Here is a 24,970-nt window from a genome sequence, read left to right on the forward strand (position 1 = left end):
CATTGGAATTCCATAGATCTGCCTATAGTAATTCTTTCCTAACTAGAAAAAACAGTCTGAAGGAGCCATTCAATCAAATCCATAATTTCCAGCAATCCATATTATGTAGGAGGTCCTTTCAAGGAACCTCTAACCCATCTTGGATTCCTGACTAGAGATATTTTCTAAAATCCTAGCCCTTGTTGACATTTCAAACCCATTTTTTCCTATAATTGTGAGTATATAAAACAGACCAGAGGTGTCAAACAGTGAGATGCTCTCATAACATTGTGTAATATCACCTGAGAACATGGAAAATATGTGCTTAGGTAGATTCAAAAAGACTTCAATTGCATTCTGAACCAACCAAAAACTATTAACTTCTTGGTTAGTAAAGGTTTTGATTGTTAAGAATTTTTGTTCATGGATAGTGCAAAAATCCTCAAGATAGATATTCAGTCAAGATGTGATGATAAATATAGCTTGCAACATGATACAGTTAGATGCATCAAAAATACATCTATACTTGTGCTTGTGACTTTTGTAAGTTGGAAAGAGGATAGGAATTTTGTTACCATTTGCCTCTAGTCCAAAGCACTATAGTGCTCCTTGAAAAAATTCAATCACCTCATTGGTAGTCATGTCTGTCTTAATAAATTTTGTTCCATCGTCATCCTAGAGCAGTGGTTTTTGCAAGTTGTTTGCAAAAAATAGTAGGGATGTGTAGTGCTTTGTCTAATCTGTTAATGAACCAGCCCTATTTCAAGTTAAAACTCCTTTGTGAAACAAAGGGTGAGAGCCATGAAGTCTCATTGCTCAACCAAGCTGGTGGAATCATTCCAATGCACGTCTAAATATGTGAAGAAAAACCATAAGACAATTTGCTAAGGGTTAGACTGTCCAATGTTAGGACATTGGCTATGTCAGCCAAGCAATCAAGTAGTGCGACAAAATCTAAGTGTTGATTCAGTGGTTGGGTGGGGATATGGTTCAACCCACAACTAAGCAATTCTTTCACCTCCTTATCAGAGACAATATTCAAATCATTAGTGCATACATGCCATCCAAATGATCAAAGTCTTTACAAAATTGCTTGAATTCAAAGAACTTACATTTAAGGGTAAGCTGAGAAGTGAGGAATTCAGTAGAGGAGACAAATTTCTTCGGTGGTGGATCATACTTCCATCCAATTGTGATGTACTGCAACATACTATCATTTCCAAAGCTAGATTTAAAAACATGTATAAAGATTGATTTGGGAGGGAAGAAATCCAAAATTTTGTTAAAAAATAGGAAGTGAACAAGCCTTGCTACATTCTTGTCCACTTTTAGCAAAACACGCTTTCCAGTAGGTGTAGAGATCATCTAAAAATTACAAGGAAATTGGCAAACTGGGAAGCTTTTTCCTCTCCCTCTTACAAAGCTTCTAGATTTTCCATTCCCCTCTGCCAAGAAGAGGAGAGGGAGTCAAAAAGGAAGTGACAGGTTGAGATCCTACACTAGACAATAGTGGTCTCTTCAGAGAGGGGGAGTCTTCAAGGTCTAAGGAAGGCTTAAGAAGTGAAAGGATATGTTTTATCCCTTTAGTTGTGCTGAGATTTGAGAGAAAGAGTCCAGGCTCATCATTTTTTAGCTCATTCAGAGCGTTACACATACAAGTCCTGAAGTGTAAATATGATATTTGTGCCCTGACAATCTCCCAAGCTTCTCCACCCAACCAAGAGCAGATCAAGGGGAGGTAATATCCTCTGCCTGAGTCGGAAAGAGATTTGAGAGGTGGTTCAAGATGTACCACACTGAGTGGTCAAACCAGAGAACGTTTCTTTCACAGTTTGCCTTGAAGTTCAGTGCCTTGCGAGCGCACTTGATGTATGGCCTGTAAATGTTCCAAATTGCTCCAGAGTAGAAATCATTGTTCTATTTGTCAAAGGTCATGGTACCTTTTGTACAAGCATAAATGCCCGCCATTATTGCACATCTTTTAGATTTCAAAAAAATTATACTGAAAGGAGCCTTGATCAATTCTCCTTTGTCCAAGTATTGTTCTCCTTTGATAATGTCAAGCTTGCAATCTTCACTGGTGGAAGTTGGGAGTCCTGCAAGGTATATCCAAGTAACTGACAACAAAGGCTCTTAGAGACCCTATAGACTAGGTCCATCAAAGACTCTTTACTAGTAGAGCAAAGTCGTGCTTGAAATCCTTTGACTGCTTCCATAGCTAGTGGATAGTGAAAGAACAATCCTTTGGGGGGGGGGGGGGGGGTTTCTAAGATGGGGGTTTGAGAGGGGGATAAAGCTATTGTAAGCCCGCATAGCTTCCTGAGGTAGTTGGAAAGCTCAGTGCCTAAAGAACAAAACTACATCAAGTCATCTTTGTGCCCTTGTTCTGTGGCTTCCAGGTTGTCAATCATGCTTTGTAGGTATTTGAGTCCTTCCTTCTCATTTGCATCAAGGTTGGTCAGCACCAAGACCTAGTCATTGAAGGAAAGTAAGTGTGTGGTAGAGTCATGTGAGGAATTCTCCAAAGAGATATCATTCAAGAGGAGTATTGCCTCGGGTTTAGAGATCATTTTTATCACAAGAAGGAAGGCAGGTGAGAGGAGATGGGTTGAAAAGTCAAGTCCAATAGATATCAAGGCCATCTAAAGCCAGCGACTAAATAGGGTAAATAAATTTGGAAGGGAGGCCATCCTTAAACCAACCTAATTAGAGTCATAATGGTTGTGTGGCATCCCCCCATCCAATGATATCTAGATAAACTAGATATTTATGGAATAAGTATTGTAGCCCAGGTTCTGGTGTGCAAGTGCACTATGTGCCATTGTCCACCCATGTACATAGGAGAGTTTCTTATATACATAGGTTAAAATAGCACATGAGACCATCAGAAATTCAAGAACCATAGACAACAACATCCATTTCATGTAAACATATCTATTTAGTCATTCATACTAAAAGATACATCTGTCTAATGTGCAGGCCAGATCTTAGTTTCTCTAGGGTCCTGCTAGAGAAAAGGGAAAAGAGAGAGAGAGAGAGAGAGAGAGAGAGAGAGAGAGAGAGGTATAGTTGCATCATGTTCAGTTGTCCTAATGGGGCACGGAGAAGTATTAGGGAAACTCAGAAATACACTAGCGCACCATACAGCCACATCCTAAAAGTTTATAAAATTTACGAAGGAGAGAGAGAGAAATGGAGAGGGTAGAGGTTATGAAATTCTTCATTGTGATGAGAGAGAGAGAGAGAGAGAGAGAGAGAGAGAGAGAGAGAGAGATAGAGAGAGAGAAGTATAGTTGCATTATTGCCGATTGTCCGAATGGCGTGCGGAGAAGTTTTAAAGAAAATCAAAGATACGCCATCATGCCATACATCCACATCTTGAAAGTTACCTATATACATAGGCTAAAGTGGCACATGAGTTCCTATCATAAATTCAAGAACCATAGACCACAACGACAATTTCAAATAGACGTATCCATTTAGTCATTCACTTTAAAAGACATATATGTCACAATGTGCAGGCCATATCTTAGTTTCTCTGGGGTCTTGTTAAAGAAAATGGAAAAGTGACAACACGTCCTTCCTTTAGCACAGCCATAGAGAGAGCACCCTTACGTGCATCCATAGTAAGAAAAAAATCAATAGATTAGTTTCCAAACAGCATTACAGGTAACTGGGGTGACTATAGTTGTCATCCATGTCACCTAACTTATACTAAAAGAGGAGTAAGGTGGAAGAATCTAACAAGGATGAGTCGATTATTCCTTCTAAAGTAGGTTAATCTCGCCAGATTTCCTTAATAACTACATTCATCCTAGCTAAACCATGAATCTAACATGGTATCCTTGTACTAATAGTTACCATGTATAGACTATGCATGCCCATGGTCTAGTCGCTTTGTTCAGAGCCATGGCGAAGTGGTTTGAAACTTCAAACTTCTAAGTTCAGTGCTGGTATATCCTACTTACCCACTTACTCAGAGAAGAAGGAGGTGTAAAGCTAATGATTTCTCTTACTTGATATCTTACTCAACAATGCTCCAACACAAAGGAAGCCTTGCTATGCAGTTGTTGTTAGGAAATACTAAAATGGAAACTAAGTGAGCTCAAAATAATGAGCTCACCTTTAATATCTGCTTCTCTTGCTCAGAGTATCTTACTTTGTTTTGCATCAAAGATGTCGTAGATCAAGCTTGTGCACCATGCTACGAAGGTGGACTGCTTTTCAAACCTCACAAATTTCGAGGCGTCTGTCATCGATTTCAACTATACTAAAGATGTTATAACTACACTGTCGGGCCTATCTTAACTGCTCAGGTCACCACGCCGGCAAAAGGATTCTACCTTCAAGTTCGAACCATGGTATAGGCCTTTGGGTTTATTACATCCCAAGTTCCCAAGTCAAAAGACATTAAGGCCTAGTTCAGTCCATGTTTTAGGGTATAGTCTTAGCCTAACCTAGTTAGATTTCCTTTGTGATTTAGTTAAGCTATGAGTTAATTAGGTCTCATCTAGGTAGTCTCAACGAGGTAGTGATAGTTAGCCCACTAACTTATTAGCTTAACTAGCAGAACTAACTTGACTACCAATTAGTTCTAAGCTTAATTTTAGAGCCATGTGCCCATACCATAGTGTATTTCTTCAAGAATAACCAGATTTAATCATTTATAGGTATGGAGTGTCTATCTCAGTGAATATGTAGAGAGAGAGAGAGAGAGAGAGAGAGAGAGAGAGAGGAAGAGAGAAAAGTATAGCTGCATTATTGTCAATTGTCCAAATGGTGCACGGGGAGGTTTTAAAAAAACTTAGAAATACACTATCACGTCATACAACTACATCTAGAAAATTTTATGAAAGTTGTTTGTGTGTGTGTGTGTGTGTGTGTGTGTGTGTGTGTGTGTGTGTGTGTGTGTGTGAGAGAGAGAGAGAGAGAGAGAGAGAGAGAGAGAGAGAGAGCTGGAGAGGGTAGAAGTTATGAGAGACTTTATTGTGATGGTGTATAGAGAGAGAGAGAGAGAGAGAGAGAGAGAGAGAGAGAGAGGTATAGTTGGCAACGTTGCCAATTGTCCGAATGGCGTGCAAGGAAGTCTCAAAGACACTCTAAAATGCGCCATACAGCCACATCCTGAAAGTTAGGAAAGTTATGAAGTGGGGGGGGGAGAGAGAGAGAGGGGGGGGGCGGGGGCGGGGGGGGGGTTAGAGGTTATGAAAGTTTCCTTGTGAAGGTAGAGAGAGAGAGAGAGAGAGAGAGAGAGAGAGAGAGCACCATCAGAGCTCGACGAGAGGGGGTTCTAAGGATTGGGTTGTGCAGTGTGGTACAAGAGAGGTCGGCATGTATTTGAATAGTGGTGGCAAATGGTCAGTACAATGGTATAAGACTTCTTTTATGGATGTTAATAGTTGCAAGATACAAGCTGATACAAGCTAGCCGGTGACAAGTATGCGGCTTGAGGGAGGGCAAGAGAGATTTTAACATCGTAGAAACACTCCCAAGAGAACTCCTAGATCAGTCTTGAACTCAAGGCATGTTATTCAAGACAAAAAAAATAGCATAACCAATCTTCCACTCTTGGGGGACATAAGTGATATCCCATTTTCCTCTTCTTATTCACACACTAGTACACACACGCACGCACGCGAGACAAACAAATTTAACACTAGTTTGATACCTGGATACTGAAATGTCATGTGGACATTATAATATCCTAAAACTTGGAAAAAATCATAAGTCGTCTTTATGTCCCAATGTCAAATAATTTTTTTTGAAAAAGCTACCAATGAAAAAAATCTAAATATACAAGAACAAGCTATCTTTTATGTATAAAAATGTTTTCACAATTTAAATGGACACATCAATGCCCCTTGTTTTCCCAACCCACTCATTGAATGATTTTTTTCATAGGTTTTGTTTCACAATACTCTTATGTGCCACTCTATATATCGACAAACCACATATTCATGTAATTTAGATCCAAGAGATCTTTTTTAATTTGATTTATGCACCACTCTAAAATCCACACTTCTGTAGACATGGTGTTAAAGATAGTTAGATAGTGATTCTAAAGACAACTTTGTAATGTTTTTCTTGCGTCGATACCCATGGGGCAAGTCACACACTATATAACTCGATAGAAATTCATTATGATTTTGCCTTGATATTTTCTACAAAATGATCCAAATGGAACATTCTAATGTCCGATTGTGGTACCAAACTAGTGTTAATGTAATACATCTATCCAACGAGTCTTGAGCTTAAGGCCAACTAAAGCATCACATTCGGCAAGGGGCGATTGTATTGTGCAAGTCATCAGATCAAGCTACCCGATCAATTGCAGATGTTGGAGTAGCTTGCATGGTGTGTGTGTGTGTGTGTGTGTGTGTGTGTGTGTGTGTGTGTGAGAGAGAGAGAGAGAGAGAGAGAGAGAGAGAGAGAGAGAGGGCATTGTTATTCATTATGACAAGCAAACAGAGCGCTAGCGATGGACGGGTCTACGATGTGCAACAACAAAGAACTCACGATGGATGGTCATTCAACAAGGTCAACCATGTGCGACAACCATTGACCACATTGACACCCGCGAACGTGAGTGTGTGTGTGTGTGTGTGTGTGTGTGTGTGTGTGTGTGTGTGAGAGAGAGAGAGAGAGAGAGAGAGCGCTTTCTGCATCTGGCCAAGATGCATGCACTTTCAATCATCCTTGGCCAACCCATTTTTTTAGGAAAAAAGAGATGAATTACTCACTCGTTACTTGGAATCCCCTCTGGACGCCCAAATGGTGCCCATGCTGAGAGACCATTATGAAGCTGTAGTTGAGGCAAAGCGAAACCTGTGAAGAGTGTTCATACGACAATGGCGAGACTGTAAAAATGAAAGAATTCATGCAGCGAGGCCATACGGGAGGGGCAAAACCTCTCCTGGAGTGCGCCTGACAAAGGATACTCTCTCTCTCTCGCTCTCTCTCCGCCCCCCGCCCACCCACTCCCCAAAGTCGGCAATGGCCCAAAGTGAACATGGGCAGTTGGAAGAGCAAAAGCATCCCACAAGATCACAAGCTTTGGACTGGATAGCATCTCTCATTGGTTATCCCAGTTCCGCCCAGGTCTTGAGTTCAAAACTCCTCGAATAGACCTATGAGGTCTCTTGGGATTTGTACCTAAACATCTCCTCTCTCTCTCTCTCTCTCTCTCTCTCTCTCTCTCTCTGGGCACATACACAGACACCAACAATTTAGTAATCAATTCAATCAATTAGTAATGAGTTCACTGCATGCTGTTTGCAAGTTCATGCTTCACAGCACAAAAATAAAAGACATAAGCCATTTGCATGGCATGGCCTCATGTTTGTGGGCTCAATATCAATGCCTAGCATAATGCCTCCAAAAGATCAACAGTCGCAATCTGTACTCTTGGTCTTAGTCTCTCCAATTACGTAAAAAAGAATGGTGTCCTGATAATCGAGTTTGTCGTATGCCAGTTTCTGCACAAATCACCACCAACACCAACACATTACCTTCTTGGCTTCAAACATTGATTTATTTACTCACTTCTAGAGCACATTGGTGCTTCAATTCTACTAAGACTTGGGTCATATTTGCTTCATCAAATTATGACAAGGGAAGTTTACTTTGCCAGGTAAAAGTCACCTAGCGCAAGATTCCACATAAAGATAAACAGCAGACAATGGCTATGAAAGTTTCTTGTGCGAACTAATTGTTTGCACTGGGCCATTTTTAAGTTGTGTAAGAGAATGCTTAAAGAACTCAACATCCATGGTATTAGTAGTGTAGGTTTACGATGATATCACCAAAGCATAAGAAGGGATATCCTTACACACCTTGGGGGACAAACAGAGTGCGAATATGGTTGCGGGCTCTAATCCGAGGACTCTATCCAATGGTTGAACCATCTTAAACAAATATAATCAAAACCTTTCCCCAACAAACTCAATAAGGGCAACTATGCAGGTTCAACAATTCTTTGTAGTTAAACCATTTTGAATTGGCCACTAAGCTCATATTGGTGCCCTCACTCACCTTCGGACAGGCAAACACAACCTAATATGCCAAGACCACAACAATAGCAATAAAATGCAACATACCTATGCATTGGTCTTCAGGAATGGCACAAAGAGGGGTTGCACACATGCAAAAACCTCCTCTTTTGATCTTGCAGCATCAATCTGCAAATCATCAGTTTGTTACATCATGCATTAGTTAGCAAGGAGAAATGTTTCCATGGCTTAGAGAAATGAGTGAAGATCTCTTACTTTGCGAACTTTTCCTAAAGAGTCGTAGTGGTTGATGACAGGTAGACTAGAGTCAACAAAAACTTTAAAGCGTTTTCTAATCGTCTCAATATTGTCATCAACACGGCCCTGCAGAAATCAACATGCAAACCATCAATGAGGGCTTCAATACAGATAGCACTCTGTGTGTAATCGTCTCGACCTTACAGTTGAAAACAGTAAATACCAGCAAAGAAGAAAAAACTTTTCTGGAAGAGAACACCACCTGATTTCGCCCAAGTAGACGTCTTTCCATCTCCTCTTCAGGACAGTCGAAGAAAAGAATAAATTCAGGCGTAATTCCAGTCTGAAAAATGGAGTAAATACCAAGCATCCGTGAAGCTGATTAACTTCCATGGGAGTAAATTTAGACACTGATTGCCTTGAAATTCTAATGTTGCAACTTTCCATCAACAAAAAAACCATGACTTTCTAGCTCTACAGGACCCGGGGATGCCGGTGAAACTGGCGCACAAATTCCAAGCTCTATATATAACCCCAATGACATATTGAAACTCAAAATCTTATGTCACAGCTACCTCTGAACCAAATCTAGGCACCTAATGCCCTTCTCAGCTGTAGACACAATCCAAAGCTGTGTCCAAACAAATGAGTGATACAAATCTACTCTCATCTTGGTGCCTGCACCTCCAATAATCCCTTTATGAGTTGTAGACATGACCCAAATGCTATAGGTCCAAATGTGTAACACAATACACATATGATCTCTGTCGAAGAGTTCAGGCATCCGCATTCTGATTTTAAAGTATTTTAGGAGAGAAGATTTTTAAATTTCACAAACTGTAACCAGAAAGTAAAAAAACTGCTTGCAAAACACTTACAACAAGCTCAAAAGCTGCACGATTCTCTTCATTTCTTGGGAAGCCATCAATTAAAAATTTGTCATTTCCACTTTTGTACATGGCTGTTTGAAGAAGCTTGACAGTGACTTCAGAAGGTACAATCTTTCCTTCCTTAATCATGTGCTGGATCATCAATCTGCAGTAAAACGAACTTCGTTGAAACTCCTGCACGTGAAACTTGAACAAAAAGAAATCGATTGTTACAATCATGGAATACCCATTCTCATTGCCAGAGTTGATCTCTGCACGCAACAGATCTCCAGCACTCAGATGTGTGAATCCAAAATGCTCCACTATTGATGCACATTGGGTGCCCTTGCCGCTACCAGGTCCCCCTTGAAAATAAATTAAAATATGAATCTCGATTCTGTACATAAATATTACAGAGGGAGTGCTCCTAGAGAAGGCACATTTGCATTCACCCACAAAAAAAAAAAAAAAAAAAGGCAAAAGCAAAAAGGAACACAATGTCATAGACCTTATACAAAAGCACTTCAGGTAGCTTCAAAACCCATGCTTGCAATTAAGAATATCCACTTCAGAGAAAAATGATCTCACCAAGGACAAAAATTACTTTTGCAGTCTGAACAAAGCTTTTGCCATTCACCAAGGCATCCTGCACCATCATTAAGATGAGAACACAAACAAACTAGGCACAAAGAAACCAAATACTTGCGTGCGAGAATGACCTGCTCTATTACTGCATTTTCAGCAACTGCAGTGGCCATCTATTTGCTAGAACTTAACTGCAACTCTGAACAGCTGCAACTGCTCAAAAAAGAGTCCCGAAGAGCGAGCTTAGCTAGGGTCAGCAGCCTTTGCAGTATAATTACACCTGGAAGGACATGCATCTTCTCTCTCTCTCTCTCTCTCTCTCTCTCTCTCTCTCTCTCTCTCTCTCACACACACACACACACACACACACAAGTGTGGTAGATTGGTTATGCCATTTCCCTCTTGAATAATAGGTCTTGAGTTAAACTCTCCTCGTCGGCTAGATCTTTAAGGTCTCTTGGGATAGTTTCCTATGACGTTAAGACTCTCTTCTTCTTCTTCTTCTTCTTCTTCTTCTTCTCTCTCTCTCTCTCTCTCTCTCTCTCTCTCTCTCTCTCTCTCTCTCTGGTGTGGGTGGGGGGGGGGGGGGGGGGGGGGGGGGGGGGGGGGGGTGCGCGCTAATAAGAAGAGGAAAATGGTATAACCTTTCTATCACCCAAGTGTGGTAGATTGGTTATGCCATTTCCCTCTTGAATAAGAGGTCTTGAGTTCAACTCTCCTCGTTGAATAGATGTCACGTGACACATCCAACCCTATGTGTCCGTGGACAAGCTACAGCACGACCAGGGTTCAGTCAATCAAGTCAGTCTAGACCATTTCAATACCGCTGCACCTGACATTGGTACAAGAGCTTTGAAGATTTTGCACTATTCGCTAATCCCCCAAAAAAAAAAAAAAAATCTCTCGTGTTTTTGGTTGTGTTGGCAACCCTTCAATGTATACTCCTCTCACTCTTGGAACAGCAGGCCTACTATTGCGCGTAGAGCCGTGCAACTTGAGCGTCAAAAATAGCAACCAATTGTATACCAGGTGTTGCATGTGAGGTGCGCCGACGAGGGGATAGATAGTCTCCCGAAGATTACTCTGAAACCTTCCTTGAACCAAGAAAACTCCTTGCATGGTCAAGACTCGTAGCAATATGAGACCTCCACCAATCAAGAAAGGGAGCAAGTGCCACCTACGGATCCTCCTAGCCCTCCCCCAATCCCTCTCCATTCGCTACCAAATCCCATGGATGCCATGATGGAGATGATGATGCGGCAAGACGAAGCTCGGTGGCAAATGCACAGAAAGCACGTCGATCAGAGAGGGCGGACGCAGCGGAGCGTGAGGAGCGCCGATTGGCGACCAAAGCCGAGGCTCATAGGCTGGAAAGTCAAACCATGCGTAATCTCATCACCAACTTGGCGGTGCGATCCGATATCCCTCCTTCAGAGCACGATTATGATAAGCTTGCCAAGACCATCACGGAGGCGACCAAGGCTACACGATCGGCCTAGTATGACAGTAAGATGGATGCTATTGTCATTTATTGTTGGTTGTATCAATTTATATCTTATTTTGCGGTTGTGAAAAAGTATGATAATAAAAAATTTCTCTTGGCTACTTAAATTCCAAGAGATAAGAGTGAGCAAGACCGTATAAAGCCTCTTGTTATTAACTAAAATAGTTTGCTACCTGTACTGGCTTTCCATAACACTTTAGTGTAAACTTTCTGATGTTCAAAAAAACAATGCTATGTACTATGCATGAAAAAAAAAAGTGAAGTCGTGTACTTATTATACTATGCGTATTATAGATGCTATAATTAAGCTCGAGGGACCCTCTCTAAGTCAGACACAAATCCTTAGCTAACCAAAGAAAAATGAGCTAAAGCTTAAATTTTGCGATAACGCAGAAGTTCAGATCCTACGTCATTTCAACCCAATATTGTGGAAATACGCATTCAGCTTTTGGCCTCTACTACAAATCTAATAGTAAAAAGTTGCAGCGAAGCATTCAGATCATAATCACGCACATACACTCAAACTATGTTTACCGTGCTGACGGATCCCAAGATCCAGAAATAATCCCACAGCTTTCCAGAATTTTTATAATCTTCCATGACAGTTTCTAATAAACGGCATTCCAACAACATTTCCACAGCTCATGTCTAAAAGTACAAGGACCCCAATGGGCCAAAGAAGGTGTTCACGTTGCGAGAGCCTTAACATTTCTTGAGATTGATCTGCAGATCAAAATGAGATCTCTCTGTTAAATACCAAACTTTGACAGCTGCAGAGGCAATGCACCCACGAAATGTAAGTGTGGGCTTCAAAGGTAGATGCTGAAAGTCAGATCTGCAAAATGCCGCGCACTCCATGTGTGTGTGTGTGTGTGTGTGTGTGTGTGTGTGTGTGTGTGTGTGTGTGAGAGAGAAAGAGAGAGAGAGAGAGAGAGAGAGAGAGAGGGCACCTGATGAAATCGATCGTCGAATGCAAGTCGAAGTCGCAAGTAAAGAGGGACGAAGACGGGGGGGATTTGAAGCTCCAACTTGTCCCAGTATTACGCTACGTGTGTGTGAGAAGTGCGTGCTGGGCCGCTGGCAGCCTGGAATGCTGGAAATTGGTTTAAGTAGTAAACTTTAAAGGTAGCCTACCCATTAATAAAAAAAGAGAGAAGAGAATCTCAGTTCAGTTGATGCAGGGCAACGCTCTTAAGTTTGGCAAAGGGTGAGGAAGTGGACTTGGTTTTGCACTAGATTTTCTCACACACGCGGCTGCCATATCCCTTCTCTCCACACATCTTCAAGTCTCTCTCTCTCTCTCTCTCTCTCTCTCTCTCTCTCTCTCTCTCTCGGGGTTTTGCACTAGATTTTCTCACACACGTGGCTGCCATATCTCTCTCCCTTCTCTCCACACATCTTCAAGCCTCTCTCTCTCTCTCTCTCTCTCTCTCTCTCTCTCTCTCTCAGCGGACTAGGGCAACGCTCTCTTCTCTCTCTCTCCCTTTCTCAAAGCAAAGCAGAGTGCACATCCGGTCAAGGGCTTGCTAGAGCCATTGCTCTCCCTCTCTCATTTCTATGTGTCACACGAGCTTCTGGTAGAGCAGCCTATGTGAATTTTCTTCTTTTTTTTATTTTTTTTGGAGGGGGGAAAAGAGTTACTGGTAGTAGCCTTGCCAATATGTGCCTACCATTTTGAAAAATGAAACCTACATGAGAATCTTAGACTTCCGATAGGAGTTGACGGCTCGGTCATTGGGTTGGCATGCCACAAATGGCTGGAGGTTGAAGCAGGGAACAAAAATACTTTTTTTTTAATGCTTCTTGTGGTGATTTTGGGGAGCCTTGGAGGTCCACTCAATGAGCCGCCGCCACGTGGCGGGGGGGAGGGGGGGGGGAGATAAACCCATATACGGGAGCATGAGAGCAAGAGGTGGGGTATATGTATACTAAAGGGCTCATACACACGGTAAGCAAAGGGAGAGAGAGGGGAGCTCCCTCCCTCACATTGGCTATGGAGGTTGGCACTACACGCGCTGCTGTGGCGGTGACTGGGTAGACACTAACGTGTTTTGGGCGGCAGTGGCAAGAAGAGCAAGGGTGGAAGCAGGATCAAAAGGACAGCTAGAAGAGCAAGGGTGGAAGTAGGAGAAAGAGGAGAGCGCTCTCGAGTGGGAAGTGTTTTCTTTTGCGACGTCGGAAAGTTGTGCAGTGGCGGAGAAGCATAAGCGGAGCTTCGCCGTTGCTTTCATCTTGAGATTTATATTCATCAACATCGAGCATCGACGGACGCTCGAATTTAGTGCAGACTAAATTAATTTGGCTTAGCTTTTGTGAAGGGAGCTTAAACTCCTTAATTTACAATTAATCGAATTAATGGTGTCGTTAACGACATCACACTTGGCAATCGTGCGTTGGTTCTTGTCAGTGTTATCAAATTCAATTATTATTGTGCTTCATTTCCATTTTAAAGAGGTTACTAGTCTTTTGTGCGGTGTGGTGCATCTTTTCCCATAGTTAGCAAGCGAGCGTTGACCCGGCTCACTTTTGAACCCCTTATCCCTCGACAACTTGGTGAACCCGACGCAAAACGAGTCGGGCTAGGAATTTTGGCTTGAGAAAGATGTATACACCGTAGGAGGTAGCCATGCAACAGATGATGCAACAGTTTGCGGCTTGTATGCAGCAACAACAAGATGCCCAAAACAGCATAATCTGCAGGAGCGGATTCGCAGAGCTTGGCAAATAGTCACAAATAAATTACAGCGGTTTGAAGGCTGGGATATTAGCAAATTTTGCAATATCTACGAGCAGGCAATGGAAGATAATGGAATTGATGATCAGAATGCAGTAGAAGGATTTCATCCAATTGCCGTGCCGAAATTTAGGGGCCGGATTAAAGAGATCCAAGCGGCTCAAGGACCAAATTGGCATGAATTCAAGAAGGCATTGCAGGAAGAATTTTTTCTTGAGGATTCACAAAGGGTAAACAGACATAGCTTCATAGAGTGGGTACAGAAGAAGAATAAAAATTTATCTGCACGAGAGTTGCTACAAAAATTTGAGAAGAAATTTGACCAGTTGTCCACGGCAGGGCAGCGTTCAATGAAGGATCAGAAGGTTAAATTGTTTATCCAGGTTGCTGATCCGCGGATTCAAAAAAGTTTGGTAACATTGCTAGAAGATTCAACATGTGAATTAGGATTAACGTCTGATTGGAAGATAGTCACTAAAGCAGTGAATATGATTGTGAAACGACAAATGAGGGTTGACAACCTGATTGTAGCTGATGTTATGGATGTTATTGAAGAGGACGCTAGGGAGAAATCATTCTCCGCAATATCCAAGGTGGAGGAGCCGGTTCTCGACGAACTGGTGAAAGGTATTCAAGAGTTAAATTTGATTTAAAAAGATGTGAAACTTGAAGGATTAGTTGTAAAGAGATCTACCTCTAAGCCTAAGCAGCAACCTCCACGCAAAATTGGGGATAGATGCATGTGGTGCGATAGTGAAGACCATAGATATGTTAAGGAGTGTGATGAATTTGATGAATCTTACAAAGGAAACGTTGTTTTTTGGAAAGACAAGAAGATTCACCTAAGGGCAACAGTTGAGCTGCTCCGCTTGAACTTTGGAAGAGGTGGAACGAAGAAGTTAGTAGAAGAAATGCGGCATAATGTTGCTCTTGTAGAAGCAACTACATATGGGCTACAGGTCTATGGAATGGGAGATGATGAAGGTAAGGGTGCAAAGTGTCAACTATGGCCTCATGCTTTGAAGACAACAGAAGCAGGTAAGGTAACTCATGAGAAATTACGACAAGTAGGGAATTGCATTCGAGGAAACACAGGGTGGACTAATCCAGTGGATTCTCTTTTGGTATATGCATTTATTGCTAAGTCTCAAGCTAATGAGGCTATGGTGGAAGAGAAGCAATAAAAGGGATGAAGACAATGCAGGGACATCCAAAAGGGAAACAAGATCCAATAGTAAGAAAGAGGAAGGGCATCCTCCCAAAGTGGTCATGGAGGAGGCACCAAAGGATAAGAAGCAAGGTAAGCCCAGGGGACCCTCTTATAAGCTAAAATCTGATATTGAACTGGCTACAAATCTTAAGAAGGTTTTTGAAGAGCACATTCTTAATAACAAAGTGGAGCTCACATTGGGTGATATCTTGGGAATTGCCAAGCGCGAGTTCCATGAGGAGATCATTGATATTATCAAAAGCAAGCGATAGATACCAAGTGAGCAGGAGCCTGAGTAAGTTAAGAGCCAGATGTTCGACACATTAAAGCAATATTGGATGATTATGAAGAAGAATTTGAAGAGCTTAATATGAAGAGTCAAAGCCTGTGGTGGTCTCAAACCGATTGTTCTTGAGGTAAGAAATGTTCATTTTTAATGATAAGGAAGACAATGAAACTATACCAAGGAGTCATTTTTTGAGGACTCATTGGGCAAGAGCTGTTGGGGTTATGGCCTATGTGCCTTGATCGGTCGCCCAGGTCATGGGCGCCTGCCCACTGTTACCGTATAATTATAGTGAGTATACTGTATAGGGGGAGCTGCCACTTCACAGTCTCCCCACCCACATCCTGTGTGTGTGTGTCTCCTTCTCTCTCTCACTCTCCGTTTGTGGTGCTCCCCGATCCTCTTCAATTGGTATCAGAGCTATGGCGACCGCGGAGAGCACGAAGGCTTTGAGAGCTTCGAGGCGATAGCTCGCTCGCTCTCGACGGTAGAGAGATTAAGAAAGCTTGGAAGCTTTGTGAGAATGCAAAGGGAGCTTGTGAGCTCAATTGAGAGTGATGTATGCTCTTGTGGAAGCTCAGAAAGAAGTGTGGAAAATTGTGTGTAAGTGAAGGTGCTGTCCTAAAACTGTGTGCGCAGCAGCACTGTTTTCAGATTCGTTTTTCTCCTTGTAGAATGCAGATCTGAGAATTCTGTCAGCAATTCCCATCCGTTTCAACCTGGTATACAACTTTGCAGAAGAAACTTTTTGCAAATTCCTCACCGTTTTGCTGATATTCAGCTCAGACTGACTATATACAGAAATTCCAGATTTTCTATTGTCGCATTGTGTGCGAGTTTGATGCACTTTTGGAAGCACGGGAGATGCTTGATGTTGAGTGCATAAATTCTGAGCTGAAGATGCAATTGCAACTTGTGTTAAGCTTGTGGTTTGAGGGTTTTTTGGTAGACTTGGGCAACGAAGTACGGAGGCGTTTACACACCATCGAGGCGGTCTCTTGAGAGACGCAGTTTTTTGGAGCACACAGGTGGAGCTTCTTTCACTGGTTTTCACAGGATACTTTGGCAGTGATTTTGTGCTTGGATTCATGGTCTTTGCGGATGGTTTGCATATGGTTATGGCACATGGTTGATGCCCATTATATATGCATTTTGGCGAGCACTTTCAAGTGCCGGTAAGCTCTCTTGAGAGCATTGTTTTCGCATTGATCAAGTTTCCGGATTGCAAATCTTTTGGCGTTTGCTTATGCGCAGTCACTCCGTTGATGTACGTTGAGTGCGGATTGCCATTGTATATGAAAATGTGGAGCCATTTTGGCATTTCTACTCATTGGCATTGAGTAGTGTTATGGTTTATGGTAGAGATTGTACTTGAGTTTTTTGCTCAGTTTTGAGGGAAAATTCTGTCGGATTTTTCCCAGATTCTCACCATAGTTTGTGATCGAGTGTTTACTCTCACTTTGACAGGTTTTGTTAGTTTGTACACAGTTTTGTGTTTTTGTATACACTCTCGCAAGAGTGAGGAGTTGTGTATCTTTCTTTGCTTGAGACAATGGTTTGCTCTCAGGTGGGAGAGTCTTGTGATCTCGAGCATTGTTTGTCATAGTTTTGCAGAGCTTATGCATGTATGTTGAGTGTAGTTTGATGCGCATTGATTGCTCATTGTATTGAGCTTGCAGGACAATGGTTATTTTGTGTTGACAGCCATTGTGCGTCGAAACTCTGGCGAAATTTTCCCAGGAGTTTTATGCATATCATTTATGTGATCTAGGTAGAGATTGCGGGTTGCACTCAGCATTTGCGTGCGGTGTTCTCTGCAGGTGGGAGACTTGTGCGTGTGTATGCATCGATACCGCACAGTGTGGGCTTCATGATTAGCTCACAGATTGTAGTGTGATACTAGAGCATGCGAGGCTTGTATTGACATTGCAGGAGCTCTATTTTGGAGTGTGTCTCACAGGTTTTACATTGTGTTTCTGGCCATATTGGTAGACAGTTTCCAGGTGTTGTTGGTGAGGTGGTTTTGCTTTCTAGTTTGCTACATTGTGCTCATGGCAGAGACAGGTGATTGATCAGATTGTGACCTCTCACAGATGCGCGTGTTTGATGGGTCAGACTTTGCGGCATGGAGAGAGTGTATGCTTGATGCATTGACACAGCGAGGGTTGCATCAACCATTGAGTGGTGATGTAGATAGACCTTCAAACATGTCTGACGATCAGTGGCAGGAGCTAGAGGAGATGGCACTATCTACACTCTCTTTGCACCTTGCGGAATCTGTATATGCTCTTGTTATGTATAGCGGGATGCTTGGCAGTGTACATTTGACCGATGGATCGGTGCATGCGATAGCAGGTGCAGGAGATGTGAGACTGTCATTACCGAGTGGTACATCTTACTTGTTACGACATGTGTGCTATGTACCAGATTTGACAGTGAGTTTGATCTCGATTGGTCAGCTTAGAGATTGTGGATGTCAGATTTCGCTACGAGAGCGAGATTTTGTGATGCATTTGGGTTCGCTAGTGATTGCGAGAGGTGCCAGGAGTGGTACAGGTTACCCATTGCATGTGGATCACGGGAGAGACGGTGTTGTCTCTGTGATCATGCAGCCAGGTAGAGAGCGAAAGAGCAGGCGAGTCTCTTTTGCTTGTGGGTTGCAGGATGCTTTGCATGGAGTGCAGAGCAGTGACCTTGTTGTGCAGGTTGCATCTACGGATGCACAGGTAGAGCGAGATAGCTCTAGTGAGTCACAGCAGGATGAGTCATCAGAGGTGATGACAGAGATGACTCACATGGATGTTGAGATGTCAGCTATTGTGGAGTCATTTCTTGATATGCTTATGCTAGAGCTTGATGCAGATTCAGGACAGATGGATACTCTTGGTACACATGTGATATGTGGTGGGCACGAGGAGTCACTCCAGAGCTCGGAGTCAGAGTGCCATGGTCTCTATGATAGGGGACAGGATTGCCATGAGTTGAGTTTTGAGTTGGAGGTGGCAGAGGTTGCCAGGGTTGCATCAACGTTCGGTGTCCTCATGTACGAGATGCTGATCTCGAGGCTCGACATAGCAGCTGCAGTGGGAGCATTTGCAGCAGGGTTGATTAGTTGTTCGATGACTGATCTCGGCATAGAGCATAGGGGAGGTTTGCAGGTATTGGACCGATACTTGCAGGAGTGCAAGAGCTCTTGTAGACTCTTTGCAGAGCTTGGAGCTAGCTCTGTGTGGCTTCCGCAGCGGGATGTTTGTCTATCAGTAGAGCCGGATGCACTAGCTCATCGAGAGTCAGTGGGCATAGGTTGAGAGAATATCTCACCTTCTATTAGTTGTACACTAGTAGATCTTGCTTAAAGGCACATTGGCCTTTAAGTGGGAGGTTGTTGGGGTTAAGGCCTATGTGCCTTGACCGGTCGCCCAGGTCATGGGCGCCCGCCCACTGTTACCCTATACTTATAGTGAGTATACTGTATAGGGGGAGCTGCCACTTCACAGTCTCCCCACCCACATCGTGTGTGTGTGTCTCCTTCTCTCTCTCACTCTCCGTCTGTGGTGCTCCCCGATCCTCTTCAAGAGCGACGACTGAAACCATTGTGAAGGTTGACGACATTGAAGAGCCGGTCTTAGCACTTGTAGACGGCGATCCAGAAATTAATCTTATGGCAAAGGGCTTGTACTAGAAGGGAAAGTGGCCTATCGATGTGGACCACGGTTGGCGGATATAATCTGCCAACATGCTTTCAGGCAATCTATATGGTGCCTGTACAAATGTTAAGGTAAATATTGGAGATGTTTGTGATGAACAAACTTTTTTATATAGGATCATTCCTCCTATCCACTTAGTTTAGGACAGCCCTACATTACATCCATGCGAATGAAAATGAAAGTGCTAGATGACGGGTTGGCCTATGCAAGGATTTGGAGTCGAGATGGAAAAAGAGCTATTCAATTTATGACTATGTGTGTTGATCATACCAGGAATAAAGACAATTTACATGTGTTAATTGATGATGGACGCCTTATCACATTGTTTTGGGTCATGGGCCGCGCTTGTCGGTCCTATAGGTGCTTGGGTGATCGTTGATGAGAGGCGCACCACATATCTCATTTGACAGTATTTTTACTTTGATCTGCCAGTGTGGGCACCCGTGTGTGAATGGGCCAAACCCATATAAAAGGGCCATTGTGACCTAAATCCCTCATTTTGAAGGGTGCATGCTAAAGAAGAGTACTCTTGCCCTACCTTCATCTCCTTCTCCATTGTGTGCTCATGAGAGTATGTGTGTGTGTGTGTACGCGCGCGCGCTTGAGAGAGAGAGAGAGAGAGAGAGAGAGAGAGAGAGAGAGTGAGTGAGTGTGTGTGTGTGTGTGTGTGTGTGTGCGCGCGCGATTGAGCATTGTGGCAGCTTCGACGGTGAAGAGGTGGTTGAGCGCGACGGCGGCGGCTCCCTCTTCTTCGCAGCGAGGAATCCTTCACGGCGGCAAGCGTAGAGCGGTGAGTGACACACCCTTGCTCTCTTTGAGCTTGCTAGGTTATCTTGGTTGTGTGCGTGCAGTCATCTGTGGCTCGCACACAGTGCTCGGCAAGTCCCTAGCTTCAACACATGCATGAGGCGTGCACATTTTTGGCACCATTGTCGGGGAGTTGCCCTGCATCAAGCTTGAGAAGCACTTTGTGCTGCCTCGTGAAGTCTTTTAGTGCATGTAGGAAAGGTAGAGGAAGGTGCATGTGTGCGCTTTTGGTGCTCTTTTAGTGCATGTAGGAAAGGTAGAGGAAGGTGCATGTGTGCGCTTTTGGTGCAAGTCTATTAGGAATGGCAGGAAAATTATGTTTTGTTAAGCTCTATGCTATTTTGTTCATTCAAGCTCTATTTTGTTAAGCTCTGCTCAGTTCTGTTAAGCCTTGCTAAGCTTTGTTCATTGGTTATATCAGCTCTATTTTAGTTTTGTTCTACTAGTTCTGCAATGTGTTAATTCTGTTCTGCAATTTCGTTATGTCATGGTTCTGCTAGGTCCACACATGCGACCGCTCAATTTTGCGCGTAGATGCAAATCAGTGCACAGGCACAGCCATATGCAGCTTCGTACGTGTGCGGCCACCGACCACGTAGACATTACCAAAAACCTTTTCCTCAAATTTAAAAAGGAAAGAAAATACAAAAAAGAAAAATTTTAAAAAGAAAAAGTTAAAAAAAATTAAAAAGAGAGGAAAAGAAAGAAAAGCGTGTATTAAAAGAATGATTGGGATCGAGATCATTGCCCAAGCCCATGCCTCAGTCCTCAGTCTTATGATAGAAAAATAGACTATTTTGAGGATGTAAAGTAACCAAATCTTGGGCTTTGAAGCATGTTTTTCGTTTTGAGCTATCATGCCCTATATTCCATAGCTTGGTAAAAAAAAAGGACCAAAAAATCAAAATTTTGAGAGTAAAATCTAGTTGCAAAACACCCAAAAAACTAAGTGAGCGGCCTTCACAGGCACTCACCAACACTTCTAGGGTGTCAAGGTCACATGCACCTACGCATTGTTCATGTGTAAAGCATGAGCATATAGAGAGTGCCCTATTTACACGGGCACCCATTATCCATCCACATTAGGCTCTAAGTCCTCAGCAAAAACCCAAGGCAATACTATTCAAGACCCCCACCTAGTAGCTAGTGACTCTTCCTTTGACTTAGACGCGATGGAAGGTTATCCTATACAAATTCGTGAGGAATAAGGGCATGCATCCATCGGGGCTCCACAATCTGGTGCTAGCATGTTCAGATGTTTTATGGAGACATTTAGTAGAGCTACTCGCTCCGAACCCGAGGCCAATGAAGCGTATGAAGGGGGTGGAGAAGTAGATTCTTTGTTCACGTCTCACGTGGACCCCATACCCGCTAAGAGTGTCCATGTGGATATTCTTCCTACCTCCTTCAATGCAAGCCCTGCCGAGCTACCTACCTTGGAAGTTTCCTCCAAAGTACCAACCACGAAAGGCAAAACCAAAGGGAGCAACATTGTTTCCACCTCTCAAGGGACCTCTAACACGTCAAGTCTAAAAGGGTTATTTCTTAATGAAAATTAGAAATATAACCTCCACATTGAGATGTTGATGGATCTATACTTTGGACACTCCTACCATGTAGATTGGATAGAAATTATATAATCCACATCTAGCACCATTAATATTGAGGAGCAACAAAGAATGATCTGTAATGTCACCCATGCCATCATCCACTCGGAGAGGAAAAATTGAGGCGTAAACATACCCTCAAATGGCCCCATGAGATTTTTGGATATAAGCAAGGCCAAACAACCTACTCTATCACAAATGGAGACTCCTATGATGAGTCTCATGGACCCCTCATATGTTGTTTTGCCTGGAGTCTTGATGCAGTCCGAGCCCACGGGCATCAACTTAAGTTTTCCTAGTTTGGCTCAATTTCTTCTCAGAGAAACCGTGGCGCCTACTCTAGTGATGGACCTGACAGAGAATGCACCTATGACCTCTAAGGCTAGTGCAGTACCGCTACCTAGTGGCATAGTACCTACCATTGGGCCTCGATGGTACGTGCATGTAGCCACTATGCACGCATGGCTCCTGCATCTCCGATTGTACCAATAGCATATGCTCCAAGAGTTCCATTCTCGAGCCCTTATCCGAGTGGGCCTATGCCAAGTCATATTCCATATCCAAACGTCGGCTACATATATGTCGGTGTTAAGTATGGAGCTTGATTTACCCCCTTGTAAATTTTTGTATTAAAAACGCACATTTGTGAGGCCTCCGTTATGAGGAGAATCCATCATGCGTGAAGAAAAATCACTCGCTGAAAAACCAAAATTTCCACGCCCACTTCGCCGGAATATTATGGCCGGATGGTGATTGAAAAGTGGTTGAAAAACAGCCGATTGGTTGGCCGGTTGACCGGTGGCCGATTTCAAATCGGACTTGTCTTCTCAAGGGCGGCCACACATGGGCGCATGGGAGAATTCGAGTTCGGATCTACACAAGGGCGGCTACACACGGACCTCTCATGAGAGAGAGGAGACCTTTTGGCCTATAAAAGGAGGCCTTTTCTACACACAAAAACGGATTGAAGAGGTGAAGCATTGTGATGCATTGTGAAGTTGATGCAACAAGTTGGAGGTGAGGTGGCGAGAGTGAAGCAAGGCGGGAGCTCCCAAAGGGTATAACCCCTTTGTAATCTACTTCTTGTTTTGAAGTACTAAAGCCATTGAGTGGTTGCTTTCTCATGGACGTAGCCCACATTGGGTGAACCACGTATATCATGTGCTCTCTCTCTCTCTCTACTTTATAATCTTTCTTGTGAAAAATTATCTCTCTTCATTAAGTCTACTCAAATATCTACATAGCTACATCATATTCCCTAACAGTCAGGGCCAGTAATCACCCGCATCCCACATATGATTCCAGGAGTGCCTCCACCGGCCATACCTCCTCACATAAGTGATTTGGTGGCATTTTCTCAAATGATAGGTCGATCTATTGCGGAGAATACGCATCATGCACCTGATAGAGAACCTAAGAGTGAAGCGGTACAAATTGCAAAGCTTACACAAAAATTCAATGGGGAAGAAGATGCTCGAGATCACATCGAAGTATTTGAAAGTATGTGATTCCCTAGGAGAACACAACGACTACATAAGTGCAATGCTTTAAGGTTGACTTTGAGTAGGAAGACTGGGGAATGGTATAGGACCTTAAGGATGGAAGAGAAACGAATTACCCTACTCTTTGGAGATTGTTCCTGAAGGAGTACATATGAGAAGGTGTGCTTTGGGGTACAACATCTCAGTTACAAAAGACCGAACATGAGGAAGGTGATCCATTGAGAGACTTTATCTGCCTTCTAAAGCACTTAAACTCTCATTGTCCTGTAAATGGGCATTTCAATAATAACCAATTGCTTGATAGATTCCTCCGAGGATTGCAACATGAAAATATCTATAATGGCCTAGTCATTAGAGGTATTACTACCTGGGAGGCATTCACTACCAATGCAAAAGACAATTTAATGATTGTAGGTGAAAGAGTGTCCTCTGAGCCAAATTTTAGTAGCTCGCAAGCATCAGGGCATGAGCCAATGACCATATAGCCTATTGTTAAAGAGCCAAAGATATCTGAGATGACTTTGGTAGATATCACCAAGGCCATTCAAGAAAGTCTTAGAGATAATTGTGCTTCACAAAACAATCACATGTATCCAAGAAGTGAACAACAATGGTGCTCAGTTTGGTTTGGTCCACATAGCACTAGTGAATGCCTTACATTGAGAGTAACATCTAACGGGAATTGCAATGCATGTGGTAGGTACGGTCACCAAGCTAAGGATTGTATAATGTTCAAACATGTGATGGCAAATAGACCACCTTTGGCCTGGACGGATTCACCTCGAGTTCCTACATTGATGCCTACCCCACCTGTTGAGCAACTATCACAACACATGGTTCCTAGAGCCCAAAATGTTGTTCAAGCTACACCCCTATTACCTCCAGTTTTAGGACCGCAGTCTCCACATCCCATAGTCACCCTTGTGAATCATATGGGTTGCGAGACATCTAGTGCTTGTTTGCATGGCTATAAGGAAGAAATAGACACTAGTATTGCCTATGGGATGGATACTCTTGAAGAGTGTCCTATATATTACATGGAAGATTGTTGGAGGAAAGTCAAGCCTGTTTATCAAGCAGTTGTTCTCGTAGCAAGAGGTCAAAACATCAAACTCACGGCTAGGAGACCACCTCTTCAATGCTACTAGTGTGGTAGACCACATCGGATAGTTAAATGTCCTATTAGGCTACAAAAGAATGCCACACAAGTGCAACCCAGTCAAGGGAGCACGTCAGCAATACCAAATACTCACATGTAATCGTTTTGGCATAGATCATTTGATTGCACAATGCCCCCATAGCCCAAATACACCCAAGATCACACCCTTGAATTTGGTCCAAATTGTTAATGGGACATCAACAAAATCACCCGTTGTACGCTCCAATGTGATTACAAGATCAATGCTCCAAAATTCAAACCATATCCTTGAAGAGAGAGTCACTGCATCAATTGCTTGAGCAAAGAAAAAGAAAACACGAAGGAAGAGATGGCTAAATATCGAAAGTTCAAAACCGAGTTCCAAGACAAACATAGGGAGAGGAGATGATCATGTGTATATGAACGACCCCAAGGATGATTCGTACTCAATTGAAACAATGGAAACCAAAACCAATACCACAAAGGGGAAAGCCAACAAAGAACACCAAGAGATAGAGCCAAATAGAAACCCAATTGGGGAGAGCCATAAAGAATCCTTGAAAACGAAACAAGTGTTTCCAAATCCAATTGGGACCCCCCAAGATAAGCCACGAGGGCCAAAAGAGGAAACTCACAAGAAGAAGATTGGGACCTACCCAAACCCAATAGAGGAGATTGAGTGAGTTCAACACCTAAGAAGTTTGGTGGAGGAGACTAAAAGAAAGCTAGAACCACAACCTAGACATGTGAAGATTTCTGACACAGTGTTTCCCACGCAAGTCCATCCTCACCACAC

At 43.0% G+C, this 24,970-nt stretch overlaps 1 protein-coding gene and 1 pseudogene across 2 annotated transcripts; one reads left to right on the top strand and one right to left on the bottom strand.

Moving 5' to 3' along the window:
- Positions 1-7,193: 7,193 nt before the first annotated feature.
- LOC147446155 (UMP-CMP kinase 3-like) lies at positions 7,194-12,303 on the bottom strand. Of its 2 annotated transcripts, XM_086525440.1 has the most exons (10): positions 12,134-12,303; positions 11,718-11,906; positions 9,814-9,959; positions 9,683-9,740; positions 9,342-9,459; positions 9,104-9,260; positions 8,488-8,568; positions 8,244-8,351; positions 8,076-8,156; positions 7,194-7,454 (listed from the first exon to the last, which is right to left on the bottom strand). In XM_086525440.1, exons 3-9 carry the CDS (start codon positions 9,850-9,852, stop codon positions 8,076-8,078), a joined length of 642 nt encoding a protein of 213 aa, XP_086381566.1. In that variant the 5' UTR covers positions 9,853-9,959; positions 11,718-11,906; positions 12,134-12,303; the 3' UTR covers positions 7,194-7,454. The 2 variants fall into 2 exon arrangements, with proteins under 2 accessions (XP_086381566.1, XP_086381565.1); XM_086525439.1 differs by lacking the exon at positions 11,718-11,906 and having other exon boundaries at positions 12,134-12,302.
- A 9,303-nt stretch (positions 12,304-21,606) lies between these two features.
- On the top strand, positions 21,607-24,295 carry LOC147446156 (uncharacterized; annotated as a pseudogene).
- The last annotated feature ends 675 nt before the right edge of the window (positions 24,296-24,970 follow it).

Source organism: Adiantum capillus-veneris, chromosome 12 (assembly GCF_014529385.1).
Source record: "Adiantum capillus-veneris isolate H3 chromosome 12, ASM1452938v2, whole genome shotgun sequence".
Taxonomy (NCBI): domain Eukaryota; kingdom Viridiplantae; phylum Streptophyta; class Polypodiopsida; order Polypodiales; family Pteridaceae; genus Adiantum; species Adiantum capillus-veneris.